The following is a 15003-nucleotide window of genomic DNA, read 5'->3' as shown; positions in this document are numbered from 1 at the left end:
TCTGCTGTTGTCACTTACAATGTTCTCCATCTTTTCTATCAGTTCTTGAAGATCGTAATCAGGAAGGTCAAAGTTAATCTTGTGCTGCCTTTTTTTGCAATCTTGGATGATTTGGGTCACTGAAGAATTCTGCCCCCCCCCATTTTGTGTTTTGATGACCATTGAGTGTTCAAAAGCATCTTGACCAAAGAAACTAAGGATGAACTTTAATTTTTTTCTGTCATCTTCAGTGAAATCAGTAGGGTTAACTAACAGCAGCAAGACATTTGGACCAGGGGGGCAATTAGCAACACACTTCCTCATCTCATGTCTCACTTTATCCACAGACAGACTGAAGACGTCTGAGGTTTTCACTACTGTTAATGGTTTTTTCTTCCATTCTCCATGAGTGGCTGTACAGCGCTTTGATATTTGAGGGAAGTCTTTTTTTCTTGTGATGAAATTACTTAGTGTTGTCTTTTCGTTTTCACTCTTTCCAAACATCACAATCCGGAGTTCAGATGCTGCTAAACAACAAGAGCCAAAGCATTAGAATTTCCACAACTCAATTAGCTATTAGCTTTTTGTGGTTCTTTTTGCATGTGTTGAAGACTAAGGATTATGTTCACTGCAGACATTTTTGTGTGTTCATGCCAACATTTTTCAGAAAAATATTTAAACCATAATTATGCATACAAAGTATCATAATCTTAATTTAAACAACTACTAGAAGGTAAATTAACAAGTCATCACCAATACACTCCCATTCTCTAATCCTGTGACTAGCTTATACACCCCCCCTCTTTGTTTGGTTTACCTAATTTCTTTTTTAATGCTGAGCCTTAGTGATAATACATGACTTCTTATATATAGTCACTGATGTGAATTCTTACCATACTTGCTGAATACAGATGCTGCCATAATGTGACTTTGGTGCCAATTTGTGGAAGACAAATTGAAATAGGAAAGCTGTTGGTTGGAGTCTGTTGGGTTAAGAAAGCAAGCCAAAATTACAATAATTAAATACAGAGATAAAATAACTAGACTAACAACAATTCAATTCAATTCAACATCTACTTTGCTTTCCAAATGAAGATTCTCAGTTGTGCACAAGATTCGTTCTCTTCTTGATGGCTTGACAATGTCTTGGCTACTTTTCATATATGTTTATAATGTCAACGCCCTTACTGATATGAAGTCTAACCCAAGTGCAATTGTTAAAGGCATCCTCTGATTACTTTGGTGATCACCTAACTTTCCTCTAGCACCACTAACAAGTTGGCATTTATTTATATAACAACTGTTGGATGAATCACCATGCATTTTGGTGCAGACATTCATGATCTTTGTCCATCCAGTGCCATCATCAATTGAAAATTTCATTTTATTGAATATTTGACTTTACTTACAATTTGGTGTTTTTCGAATATGGCTATAGACTCTTTGTCCTGTTTTAACTGAGTTGGCATTATATTTGGCATGTAGGCAGGTAAGCAGCCTGTTTATTATAGCAAACTTTGGGCTCATAATTGGATATTTTTTGTGTTTTTTTGTTTTTTGTTTGTTTGTTTTCTCAATAGCAGACGTCATCTTGTAGCATTGAAGCATTGGTGTAATTTTAATCATGCTAACTAGCTTTACCTTTAGTGGATTTTGTTGTCTTGGAAATTAATCTTGGTCTTAGTAGTTGTTCTGATTTAATTCCTAACACTTCTCGAACTTCTCACCTGTGTTAGCTTCAAGTACAGTTTCCATGTATAGTTTTTTAAGATATAATTTTGTAGTGTAATAACAGTAAATATAGGGTACTGTTTTGGTAGCCGAAAGTAATTACTATATATTTCCTCCTGAACATGTGGCACTTACCTGAGGATGTTTCTGCTGCTCTTTTGTTGTAGTGTATCTCTTACTGTAGTTTTTGTTGAAGTTATCTCACTTCATTAATTAAATGTACTGGTCCATCTGGTCCATCTTATCAACAGAACAGTCAATGCCTGGAGATAATCACTAAACAACTTTAATTACTTCATTTAAGAATACAGTATTTTCAATAATGCATTTAAATGTTGTTAATATTTTTCGTACATTTTATTTGTTTAATTTATTTTCTGTTTGTTTACTCACCAGGCAAAAGTCTTGTATAATTTTTGCATTGAGGCACATCAAAGTCCCAGCTTCATAATGAGATGAACTCAGCCAAGACAAACTTTTTTGTTTTGAGTTAAGAGGGCAGGGTTTCCCATCCTGTAGGCAAGGCAAAAATAAACAGGGCATGGCACAACAAGCAGATAATTAAATAACAACTGCCAGTATACATGATTAATAATTTACGGAAGTGATAAAATGATTCATGGTCTGTCAGAGAAACAGGACTTGTTTGGGAACATATTATTAGCATTAATCTGAGGCCCTCCAGTTTTCTGCAGATTTGGAAACTCCCTGACAAGTGGAAGAGGTGTTTGTGAGCACAGTTGCTTTCCCATCAAATCTAATTAAAAGAAGCAAAACTTGTCCACAGAAGGAAGCATTTACATGTTACGGTAAATAAATCATCCACAGATACTATGATACTGAAAAAAAAAAAAAAATCCAAATATAACACAGCTTCTTCCTGGTTCATTCCTGTAAGAAGCAGATCAATTAATTGAAGGGCTGGGCAATTGATAAAAAGTTTACTGAAACTGACATTATGACTTTCTATCTGACCTCATTTTTGTCACGTCAGTATTAGGGTTTGTATTTTGACATCACTTCATTGAATCTGAATCCAGTATTAAATCCACTTATCAAGTCTGAATGCCTTCAAACCCCTATCGAATCTCATTAAGTTTAGCTTTTATCATTTGCATGTGACTGAAGTTACAAACACAGATAGTGTGACAAATTAGTGACAAATTAAAGGAAAAACCTAAAAAATTACTGGCAGCATGTGCTGTCCCAACACTTTACTAAGACACTTTGACTGGTACAGAGATGTGACAAATTAAAGGAAAACGTTTTTAGTGGAAGATGCCAGAACTGTTTTGACGGCACAAGGGGGGACCAACAGCGTATCATACAGAGATGGTCGTAATGTTTTGGCTTATTTGTTATGAAGTGATGTCACTTCATGTAGTAAAACTACTGCATGAACTACTACTACTAGCCCAAAAAACTTGACACTAATAATACAAATACTAATAATAGTATTTATTTTTGTTGTTGCAAGAATATGAAATTGAGCCCATTTTACTTTACTTAGAAATACCTGAAAATGTCGGTAACTACTAAATATTATAAATATTGCTCAGTCATAATCCATTATTTTGTTTGTTTTTCACCACAACGAAAAAGAATTCTAGAGCGAGGACAGAGAATTTTGTGGACAGGTCTATGCAGTAATATACTACATACGTTATTTTTAATCATTTAGGTAAATGTAATAATTAATTGTGATGTTGATTTTTGGTGATATCACGTGTTCATTGAACAGCACTTTTCAATCTGCAGTCATTTGGTTCGTCAAGTGTAGCATCGGATTATGAAATCCTTGTTTTACCAATCATGATCAGTTATGAGTTTATTGGTGAAGACAAATTTCTAAATGAATTAACTCTTTGGTCGTCATTATTGTGTTAGAATTGAGCAAAAACATCTCATCGTTTTTTCAAATCAGAAGCCATAGCTCATCTCTGTTAAATTAACAAAATTTTTACCAGACAATGATTGAAACACTGAATTTCTCATTATTTATTTTATTTTTTATTTACAAGTAATAATTTACACAAGAAAATTTTATTTGCATATACAAGAACATTTTTTTAGATTCATCAGGTGCTTACAGGACCTTTAAATGTTTAAAAGAGGATTTGCACATTTGTTTTTTTTTTTTTTTTCAGTAAAATCAAAACAGTTCTCTGTTGTTATTTCTAAAGTAGATATGTATTTATCAACAAAATTAGTAACTAAGTAATGTAATATGCTTGATTGAAGCCCTTAATTACACATAATTAATAGGCTAATATTATACTCCATGCTTCAATACAAGAGCAAAAGCAAAGTGCAACTAAACCCTGCTGCTTTTGTGAGAACACATCTCATAAAATGCAACAAGCCTTGTCTTCTGCTTTCTTCATTTGTTCCTGTATCCAGTCATCTATTTCTTCCTCATGTGCTTCCTTCAGTTCATTGATGTCTTTGTTTTGTGTGTAAAGGTTCTGTTGAAGCTCATTCATCTCTTGTTCTTGTCTTTTCTTCAGTCTGTCAAAGTCTTTCTTAAATGTTTTGTTCATGCTCAGGCGTTTGATCAAGAGCTCCTTGTTTTCTTGTTGTTTTTGCTTCATGTCCTCCATTTCCTTCTCATGCTTTTGCACCAAAGCTGCATATTCTGCAGTATATCTATGTCTGAATTCATTGTACTCTTCAGCTTGCTTTCTGGCCTCCTCTTCATTTTTCTTATTCATATCCTCCACTTTCTTCTGAAAGTTTTCTTGTAATTCTTTCCATTCTTTTTCCTCTTGTTCTCTTCTAATTTGATCCTCCTCTTTTCTTCTGTGTTCATAATCTTTTCTTTCCTGCTCATATTCCTCTATGAGCTTGTTCAGTTGTGTTTGCTCCTCCTCTTTTCCTTGTTGATCTCCTTGAAGTTGCTTCTCCCACCATTCTTTCCGTTTCTTGTACGAAGTCTCTTGTTTCTTTTTTATTTCTGGTTTGTTTTGAAAGAACCTGCTGCCAACAGTTGCCGTTTTTCCTGATTGAGTATTCACACCCTTCTCCAAACCCAGAACTTTTTGTTCCCATTGGGGTCTCTGAATTTCCTCTTGCCTTTTCCTCTCTCTTTGCTCCTCTGCTCTTTTTTCATTTGCCATTTTCCTCTTCATCTGCTCTTTCTGTATACGCTCCTCTTTTTCTCTAAGTACTTTTTCTCTCTCTGCTCTTTGTTGTTCAATTTTTTGCATCTTGTCTTGCATTTTTTCTTTGTGGTGTCTTACAAGAGACATCTTCTGTCTCTGTATCTCCTCTTCCTTCACCTTCAGTATCCTCTTCATTTCCTTTTGTATCGCTGCTTCTGCCTCTTGGAACATCTCTGAGTTGTAGTGGCCACTGCCATTTTTCCTCACCATTGAGTCAATCTTGGTCAACAGCTGGTTGACTTGAGAACAATTCCTCTGATCATTGTTATTGAAGACCTGGTATCTTCCTCCACATTCACTGGTCAGAGTTTTGACATAGTCTTCACAGTCTTCTTCAATGTAACTCTCAATTGTTTGATTTTTAAGATCATCTCCTCTGGTGAATATAAGAATGATGAAGTCTTCTGACTTGTTGCCAAAAAACTTCTTGATCAGTTCCACAGTTTCTTTTTCTTCCTGTGTAAAGCGGCCGATCTGCAGCACTAGTAAGAACACATGAGGTCCAGGAGCCAACAAGCTGACACATTTCACAAGCTCCTGTTTAACTTCATCATTGGACAGAGCCGTGTCGAACAAGCCAGGGGTGTCGACCACAACAACAGGCCGTCCATCAATCTCTCCTTCTTCTTTCTGGCAAAGCTTGGTCACTGACCTTTGACAAGCTTTAGAATGAAAGCATTCTTTGCCCAAAATGGTGTTTCCTGTGGCGCTCTTTCCACAGCCAGTCTTCCCAATCAGTACCATCCTGAGGCGGTCTGGGCTCTGTTTTTTATAAGCTGCTGTTTCCAGTTCAGATGTATGTCTTACAACCTTATTCATCTGAGGCTTCAATATCATTTCCTTTGTGAAGCCTCTGGATCCCACAGCTCTCATCTTTTCCACAGCATCCAACACCTCAGAGACCTGCTGCTTGTTCTTGATGTTGAAGACAACATATCTGCCACCGCAGCTCTGACAGACTTCCTGGATTTCTCTGTCCCTTTTTAAAAGATTAACAACAGCTGGAGCTCTAGGATCTGACTCCACCGTGAACAGAATCATGGTGAAGTCATTGACTCGAGATTGTAGTGTGTTTTTGAGGGTCTGTAACTCTCCCTTGTCTTCATTGGTGGGAGGGTCCAGAGGGAGGACCAGGATGAAGGCATGGACGCCCTCAGGATCAGAGAGGGAGATACACCTGAGTGATTCCTCCATCACTTCCTCCTGAGGTTTTCCATACAAGGCAGGAAGCTCCACCAGGGAAACCTGACGTCCTCTCACCTCTCCCTGATGTTTAACACACACTGATGAGCCGGTGGGTGGACCAAACGCTGTCTCTCCTAGAATGGCATTGGCTGCTGATGTCTTACCAACTCCAAATCTCCCACACAATACCAGGTTCAGAGGATGTTTTGGTTGAGTACATTCAGGTGCTTCCACGGGATAAGATCCTTCAGCACAGTTAAGATGTCCTCCCCTGTTGTGACTCGCGATGTTCTCCATCTTTTCCATCAGTGCTTGAAGATCATGTTGGGGAAGACCTATTTTATCAAAGTCAAATCTGTGCTGCCTTTGTTCACAGTCTCGGATGATTTCATCCACTGCCGAATTCCTTCCCATGTCATTGTGTGTTTTGATGACCATTGAGTATTTAAAAGCATCAGGACCAAAGAAGCTCAGGATGAATTTGAATTTTTTTCTGTCCTCTTCATTGAAATCCAAAGGGTTCACTAACAGCAATAGAACATTTGGTCCTGGGGGGCAAGTAACGACACACTTTTTCATCTCGTGTTTCACTTTATCCACAGGCAGACTGATGACATCTGAGGTTTTCACTACTATTACAGGTATTTTCTTCCACTCTCCGTGGACATGTTTCATGATCATTTTTAGAGGTGAAGCATCTTCTTTCCCTGTGATGAAGTTACTTAGTATTGTCTTTTCTTTTTGGCTCTTTCCAAACATCACGATCCTGAGCTCGGACACTGTAGAAAAACAAAACATCATTTACCATTGAGGTAATTCAAGTTAGCTCCTTGTCATTATAATCTTTTATGTTTGTCTTTCTTTTTCTGCCTAATTGGATTCATCTTGGATCTTGGAAGATCACCACACTGGTGCTGCAGCAAGGTCTTTGATGTACAATAAAGAATTCCCGGTGGATAACTTTGTAATGCAAAAGCCATATGCAACAAAAGAATATAATTTTCCCACCACAATAATTTTTTTTAAAGTTATAAAATTTAACATCTAACTTAACACCATAAATTTAGCCCATTATGTCGTTGTAATGCTTCATATGAATGGTTGCCTACTGAACTCACCACGTGCTGCAGTCGCTGATCCTGCCATATTTTCACTTTGGTGGAAACTTCAGAGTACGGGTGGAGAAACTGTTATGTCTCTTGAGTTTAAGGAAAAACAACAACCAATGATAACAGTGACGGAGAGTTTTAAAGAAAGTTATGGTGTGCAGAATTGATCAAATATTTATTTATGTGGTAAATAAAATAGTCTTCCTGTAATGGTAATTATGCTGCCACTCAGCTATGTTGCTGGGTGAATGTAATTATAGTCTTCCTGTTTCTGCCTGCCTCACTGTTCAGGTATCTACTAGTTAAATAGACTGTTCTCTCATAACTTGGCAAGAGGTTCCGTGTAAGAATTTCACGGAAATATATTTGTTCTTATGATCGGGAATGGTCCTGACTGACTGACTGACTTAGTGATCATATTTCCACCATTGGTCAGCCAAATGCCAAGAGACTGAGTTGGCGTTTCTCCATTGGCCATTGTTGTTTCAAAATGAATTGGCACAAACAGGTTCTGTTAGGGGGCCTTTAAAGCCTACAGTGTTGCCAACTTAGCACATTTGTCGCTATATTTAGAGGTTTTTTCTTCTCCTTCTTTTTTTTTTTTTTTAAGAAGACCAGGTCTAAACCAAGTGTATGGTTGGACTTTCTATGGGTGACAACCATGGGCTTAGGGCTCTGGTTTCCTGGCTGCTGAGAAGCTGCAGGCAAGCGCCGCTTCCAGTTACTGAGCCTCACCTCCATTGCAGCAAATAAACTACATTCATTACATGTATCATTATTACTAAAGGTGGCACAGGAATAACTAGCAGAATGAAAATATGTGAGCCAGTTTTTAACAGTTGTTCCACAACAGTTTTTAACTACCTCCCCGAATTTTGCATGTTGACCATACACTGTGCAGCCATATAGTCGGTTTTGACCTTGTCTTGTTATAGTATATTTAATATTAATTTGATATAATTGAATACAGAATTGTTGTCCTATTTTGTTTGCCAAAAGTATTAAAGTGAAAAACTAAAACCTTTAATACACAAAGTTTAACTTCAATGGCCTCAATTATATTAAAGCACATCAGCACTTAAATATGATATGAACAAATATCTGGGTTTAATTTTAGGATTCAGGCCAACGTGTCAAAATAAAACCATATATCTTGTAGGCTGCCGGCAATAATTTTTTTCTATTTTACCTTCACATACTTAAAACATGCAGCGTTAAACTAAAATCTTTACTGTTCTTTTGGTACAATTTTTGTCATAACATATAGTGTGACTCATCAGTATAGTCCACTTACTTTTTAGTCCATCCCTGGTCCACCAGGCACATCTGGACATTGGACACCTGAGAATTATCAGTTAACAATTGTAAACAGATCAAGGATTGTAGTCCTATTAATAACAAACACATTGATTATATGCATTTTTACACATTTGTTGAATTTGCTTTGTTGTTTGTGGTACTCACCAGGTGAAATCCTCCTGGTGTCACTCTTTCTCAAAGCTCATACATGAAAGTACATGCTTGCATGGAAATCAGTTCACCCGTGGCAACCTCTCTGTCAGGGTTAGGAGGCGGAGCTTTGTACCGGTTTAACAACAATGAAACTGTCGAGGATAACTGACTGACTCATCACTTAACAATCCTTATACCTAGATGGTAGAAATTATGGACACTAACTACATCATTCTGTTACCTCAGAGGGATTCAGTGCAATGGGTTAGCTGTAGTTGGGAAATGTGAATGTGAACAATGAAACAGAGCAACAGACTGACTAAACTACAATCTGTATATGCACACAAATATCCCAATCTGTTGCTTTGGACTGATCTTTAATATAAAACTAAAAACACAATCACAGGACTAAAGGTTTGGTTCTCCAACAGCAAATCTACAGCAGTCACAGTGTTGTTGGTAAAGAACCGAACAGATGAAACTTATCCACAGATTTTCAGACATTCAGGCCACACAAAAAGAGGATAAACCATTATAATGAAATCTGACACTTGAACAAGACATAAGTTATCATCATATTGAGAAGTAACTGCAGCTAAAAACACCTTCCAAGGACAAACTCAAGTCTTTAAATGGACATAAGGACATAACTAATATTTCAAACTTTAAAAATGCACAGATGAAAACCACACAACCATAATGTACATAAAACTGCTGCTTGTCTTGCGTTGTGAGCTTGTTGTTGACCAGGGTGGAGATGGCAAAAAAGAGCAGAATAGTAGAATTTGATCCCAGGATATAATATAAGAGATTTTGGTAATGCCTTATTTAACAGGTACTGTATTCTCCAGCTAAAGTCCTAGAAACTTTCTTCCTGGCCCGTATTTAGCTATAAAGTACTTAGAAATTCTCAAGAAAGGCCTATTCACTTCGGTGGTCATTGGAAAGGAAATATGTAGTAGATAAGTGAAAGTTGGTTTATAAACAGACGTCAGTATCTATCCAGCTGTTAAATTACAGCTAAATACCAGCTAATTCTTAGGAGGAAGAAAGTTCCCAGAAAATTTGCTGGAAAATATGGAATCTGTTTAACAAAGGATTACCCAGTTTTTGTGGTATTTTTACAGCAAAAATACACTTTTCGTACACAAACTTTCTGCTGTGTCTGTGTTGCTGTCAGTGAATGATGAAATGATTGCTCACCGAGGTACTCTAGGATTCTGCAGAGTTTCAGTTTGTGTTGTGTAGTGAAATCTTAAGGCTGTAGAACCAGCAGGACCACACAAAGTCTAGGTGTGTTGATGAGAAGTATTTTTATTTCCTGCAATAGTTCACTATATTTTTGAAGAATATGCCTCCCTTCTCTAAACAGTCAAGTCTTTTATACTGTAGGTCTAATTCTGTACTTTTTTTCAAACTATAATATAAGCCACCATACAGGTCAGTTACCTTTTTAAAATAGAATGTATGTTTCAGTATGGCCACCCTTGTAACTACTGTGAACACAGTAAAACATGCTTATCAGTTTTCATATATCAGCTCTACAAGGAAAAAATGTTTCACCAAAATGAAACAGTTTTAACACTTTATTCATCTATATGCATTTTTAAAATGATGAAGTGTGTTTAGAAACAAGAGGACATGTTTTAATATGCACAGGAGAACAAATGACAGATCCAGTATTAACATTTCACTTTAATTATAAACACATCTTAAACAATAAAAAATATATTTATAGTGTGAACCTGGATGTTTAGTTAAATTTAATAATAAACTGTTATAATGAATATAGATGAAAAAATTTAAATTTCTTGGAAAACCAAAATGAATGAATTGATCTGTTTTTGTCATCAGGTGATACATGATATATTTACGCTATTAACACTAATTTAGCAGGAATAATACAATTTAATCTCACTTGATATTTTAAGTCCACTAAACCAAACGCTCACAGTTTTGCCGCTGAAACTGTCGCTGTTGGAAACAATCAACATATCTCACAAAATCATACAAGAGTTGCCTGTGGATTTCTTCGCATGATCCTGTATCCAGTCATTTATTTCATCCTCATGCATTTTCTTCAGCTCATGGATTTCTGTGTTCAGAGTTTCATTATTGAGGAAACAGTGCAAGAGTTTCAGGTCGTTCATCTCTTGTTCTTGTCTTTTCTTCAGTCCGTCAAAGTCCTTCTTAAACGCTTTGTTCATGTTCAGCTGCTTAATCATGAAGTCCTTGTTTTCTTGTTGCTTCAGCTTCATGTCCTCCATTTCCTTCTCATGCTTTTCCACCAGAGCTGCAAAGCCTGCGGTATATCTCTCTTTGAATTCATTGTACTCTTCAGCTTGCTTTCTGGCCTCCTCTTCGTTTCTCTTATTCATGTCCTCCACTTTCTTCTGAAAGTTTTCTTGTAATTCTTTGGATTGTCTTTCATCCTCCACTTTTCTTCTATGTTCATTTTGTTTCTTCTCCTGCTCATATTCTTCCCTGAGCTTTCTCAATTGTGCTTGCTCTTCTTCTTTTCTCCGTTGATCTTCTTGAAGTTTTTTCTCACACTTCTCTTTCTGTTCTTTGGACCAAGTCTTTTGTTTCTTTCGTATTTCTGCTCTGTTTTGAATCAACTTTCTAACAGCAGGTGTGTTTTTTTCTGAATGAGAATTAATTTCCTTCTCCAAATCCAGATCTTTTTGTTCCCATTGGCGTCTCTGAATTTCCTCTTGCCTTTTCCTCTCTCTTTGCTCCTCTGCTCTTTTTTCATTTGCCATTTTCCTCTTCATCTGTTCTTTGCGAATGAATTCCTCCTTTTCTCTAAATATTTTATCTCTTTCTTGTTCGATTTTTTTCCTCTTTTCCCACATTTCTTCTTTGATTTGTTCTACAAGAGACATCTTCTGTCTCTGTACCTCCTCTTCCTTCTCCTTCAGTATCCTCTTCATCTTCTTTTGTATGGCTGCTTCTGCCTCTTGGAACATCTCTGAGTTGTAGTGGCCTCTGCCATTTTTCCTCACCATTGCCTCAATCTTGGTCAACAGGTGGTTGACTTGAGAACGATTCCTCTGATCATTGTTATTGAAGACCTGGTATCTTCCTCCACATTCACTGGTCAGAGTTTTGACATAGTCTTCACAGTCTTCTTCAATGTAACTCTCAATTGTTTGATTTTTAAGATCATCTCCTCTGGTGAATATAAGAATGATGAAGTCTTCTGACTTGTTGCCAAAAAACTTCTTGATCAGTTCCACAGTTTCTTTTTCCTCCTGTGTAAAGCGGCCGATCTGCAGCACTAGTAAGAACACATGAGGTCCAGGAGCCAACAAGCTGACACATTTCACAAGCTCCTGTCCAACCTCATCATTGGACAGAGCCGTGTCGAACAAGCCAGGGGTGTCGACCACAACAACAGGCCGTCCATTAATCTCTCCCTCTTCTTTCTGGCAAAGCTTGGTCACTGACTTTTGAGAAGCCTTAGAACGAAAACATTCATTGCCCAAAATGGTATTTGCAGTTGCACTCTTTCCACAGCCAGTCTTCCCAATCAGCACCATCCTGAGAGGCTCTCTCCTCTGCTCCACGCGCAACTCTCTACTCTGATATTTATTACCTGTCGGCTTTAATAACGATGCATGTCTGGTAAGCTGATTAATCCGAGGCTTTGCAGTCATTGCCTTTGTGAAGCCTCTGGATCCCGCAACACTTATATTTTCTACAGCATTCAACACCACAGAGACCTGCAGCTTGTCCCTCATGTTGAAAACGTTACATCTTCCTCCACAGCTCTGAATCAGCTGCTGGATGTCTCTGTCTTCGTGTAGAAACCTCACAGTTGCTGGAAAGTTGGGATTTGCCTCCACAGTGAACAGAATCATGGTGAAGTCATTGACTCGACAGCTGAATGTGTTCTGGATGGTCTCGAACTCTCTCTTGTCTTCATCAGTGGGAGAATCCAGAGGTAGGACCAGGATGAAGGCATGGACGCCCTCTGGTTCATTGAGGGTGATACATTTGAATGATTCGTTCCTTACTGTCTCCTGAGGTTTTCCATACAAGGCAGGAAGCTCCACTATGGTAACCTGATGTCCGCACACCTCTCCCTGATGTTTAACACACTGTGACTTGGCAGGTGGACCAAACTTTCTTTCTCCCAGAATTGCGTTGGCTGCTGAAGTCTTCAACGCTCCATGTCTCCCACACAACACCAGGTTCAGAGGCAGTTTAGCACATTCAGATGCTTCCATGCAATCAGTCTCTTCAGTAAAGGTTAAATATCGTCCCCTGTTGTCACTCACTATGTCGTCCATTTTTCCCATCAGTTCTTGAAGATCAAGAAAAGTATTTTCTTCCAAACTGATTCTGTGGTGTCTTTGTCTGCAGTCTTGGATGAGTTGATCTACTGAGGAATTCTCTACCCTAGCATTTTGTGCTACAATGATCATTGAGTATTGAAAAACATATTGTCCAAAGAATCTCATGATGGACATCATTTTTTGTCTGTCATGTTCAGTGAAATCAGAAGGGTTCACTAACAGCAGCAGAAGATTTGGTCCAGGGGGACATTGAGCCACACACTTCTTCATGTCGTGTCTTACTCTTTCCACAGACAAACTGAAGATGTCTGCCGTTTTCAGTAATGTGAAAGGTCTCTTCTTCCACTCTCCACGTATATACTCAGATTGCTTGGATGGTTTTGTACAAGGGAAATCGTTTTTCCCAGTAATGAAGTTGCATAGTGTTGCCTTTTCATTCTGGCTTTTCCCGACTATCACAATCCTGAGTTCATAGGCTGTAAAACAATAAGACAAAACAAAATCATTACACATTTCAATAATTCCAATTGTCATCTTCTTCTTTTTCTCTTTCATTCATGCATTGATTTTTCATCAGGTTTAAAGAGAGGTTTCTTCTTATTAAGTGGATAGAGGAACATGCAAGTGTTGCATGAATACTGCTGCCAATTTTGCCCTAAGTAGAGATTCTTCTGTTTACCACCTATGTCAATTTGTGATAAAAACAAAAGGTGCGTACAGAGTGCAGAGTCCTAAAACCCAGAAATTAGTTCGCTTTTTAGCATTTTAGCACTTCCAGTTCCTTGGCCCAAAGTCTCTGAGTTTATGTCCATTGGTTTTGGGTTAGTTGGCTGAATTCAGGTGGTTAACACACTAACACTGAAGAAATGTTCATTTTTTATTCTACCACATAAAGGACGGCATACCACTTTTATGTTTCTTAAAAAAGGCCAGTTGCTAACAAGTGTCTAAATGAGACTACAGAGGTTGTCGGGGACGTTAAACGTCATTATGTTGAACATGCAAACCAATCTACTCACCACTCCACCTTTACAACCTTATTGTGCGTAAACAAACTGTTACTAACTTTGTAAGAGGAAGGGCTTTTGTAGAAGAAGTCAGAGCTAAATCAACTACAAGTTGAAGTTTGGTGGTGACGTTGAAGTCATGTGGTGTAGTTTGTTTATAGCCTTATTTTAGCTTTTTACTTCTGCTGATTGTATTTAGACATCAAACATCATAAAGTGGTTCATTAGTGAAGATAAGACAATTTAGAAATCCATTAGATAAGATTAGATTCACAGTAACATCAGTTTTATCCTTACTTATTCTTGCATTACCAGAGAAAGCAATGTTAGACAGACCTAACAAAACAAAAAAAAATGGACATGACAAAACTATGTGAAGGATTTCAACGTGATGTGATGCGATGCAATGCTTCTACATCCCCTTTCCCACACAGATTCAACCCAGGGACACAGAGATGAATGGGCTCAGGGTGGCACATTCTTCTACAAGAATCAGAATAATATGGAAGATGCTGTGATCACATCAAATGCTATACATAGTAAATTTAAGGTTGGACAACATTGGCGTCACCTAATGGTCAACTTGTCAATCATTCTCTAAGCCTGCAGCTGTCTTATGTGAGGTTTGGCCCAGTGCCTGTGACCTAATTTCTGCTCTGCGACTGAGTTTCGGTAAAGTCTTCCTTCTCACTCACACACCAGTACTGTGATGGGGAGTCATACTGGACTTACTGGATGCAGATGTCGTCATCATGTCTGGGAGAAATTCCACTTGAGATGTTGTAGAAGGTGTCTGTTGGGTTTAAGTAAAAAAACGCAAAATGATGATACGTAAACCAAAAAAGTAAAGTACATAAATCTCACATTTCAAACACTTAAGAAATCACTTTCAGAAACAATGTCCTGGTCACTCTGGATAATTCACAAACTTGCGGGCAGTATTCAGTTTTAACAGGATATGAAACCACTTGGCATAACAGTTTTAAAATATCAAAAATATTGACTCAATAAAACTTAAATTATAGTTTAGATAGACAGTGAATAATGTGTTTTCCCCCTTTAATATGTTAGATGTGTT

The 15003-nt window shown here is 37.6% G+C and overlaps 3 protein-coding genes across 6 annotated transcripts in view; 1 reads left to right on the top strand and 2 right to left on the bottom strand.

Annotated features, from left to right (window-relative positions):
* Window positions 1–15003, top strand: part of prdm6 (PR domain containing 6) — a 103431-nt gene that overhangs the window by 51416 nt on the left and 37012 nt on the right. The window lies entirely within an intron of this gene.
* LOC130169621 (GTPase IMAP family member 8-like) lies at window positions 4008–6426 on the bottom strand. The gene has a single exon (XM_056376514.1). The coding sequence runs from the start codon at window positions 6360–6362 to the stop codon at window positions 4056–4058; it is 2307 nt and encodes a 768-aa protein (XP_056232489.1). The 5' UTR covers window positions 6363–6426; the 3' UTR covers window positions 4008–4055.
* On the bottom strand, window positions 10916–12197 carry LOC130169630 (GTPase IMAP family member 4-like). The gene is made up of 2 exons (XM_056376530.1): window positions 11471–12197; window positions 10916–11085 (listed from the first exon to the last, which is right to left on the bottom strand). The coding sequence occupies exons 1-2, from the start codon at window positions 12157–12159 to the stop codon at window positions 10992–10994; spliced, it is 783 nt and encodes a 260-aa protein (XP_056232505.1). The 5' UTR covers window positions 12160–12197; the 3' UTR covers window positions 10916–10991.

The sequence above is a fragment of the Seriola aureovittata genome, chromosome 5 (genome assembly GCF_021018895.1).
Source record: "Seriola aureovittata isolate HTS-2021-v1 ecotype China chromosome 5, ASM2101889v1, whole genome shotgun sequence".
NCBI classification, from domain to species: Eukaryota; Metazoa; Chordata; class Actinopteri; order Carangiformes; family Carangidae; genus Seriola; species Seriola aureovittata.
Note: the sequence above shows the minus strand (reverse complement) of the source record. Positions and strands in the feature narration are given on the sequence as shown.

Excerpts from the sequence above, each read along its gene's own strand:
- LOC130169621 (XM_056376514.1), bottom strand. The coding sequence starts at position 6,362 with ATGGAAAAGATGGAGAACATCGCGAGTCACAACAGGGGAGGACATCTT.
- LOC130169630 (XM_056376530.1), bottom strand. The coding sequence starts at position 12,159 with ATGGTGCTGATTGGGAAGACTGGCTGTGGAAAGAGTGCAACTGCAAAT. Across the intron at positions 11,086-11,470 it reads GAACAAATCAAAGAAGAAAT|GAGAAGAAACAAAATGAACA; the intron begins GTGGGAAAAGAG and ends GAATATGAGCAG.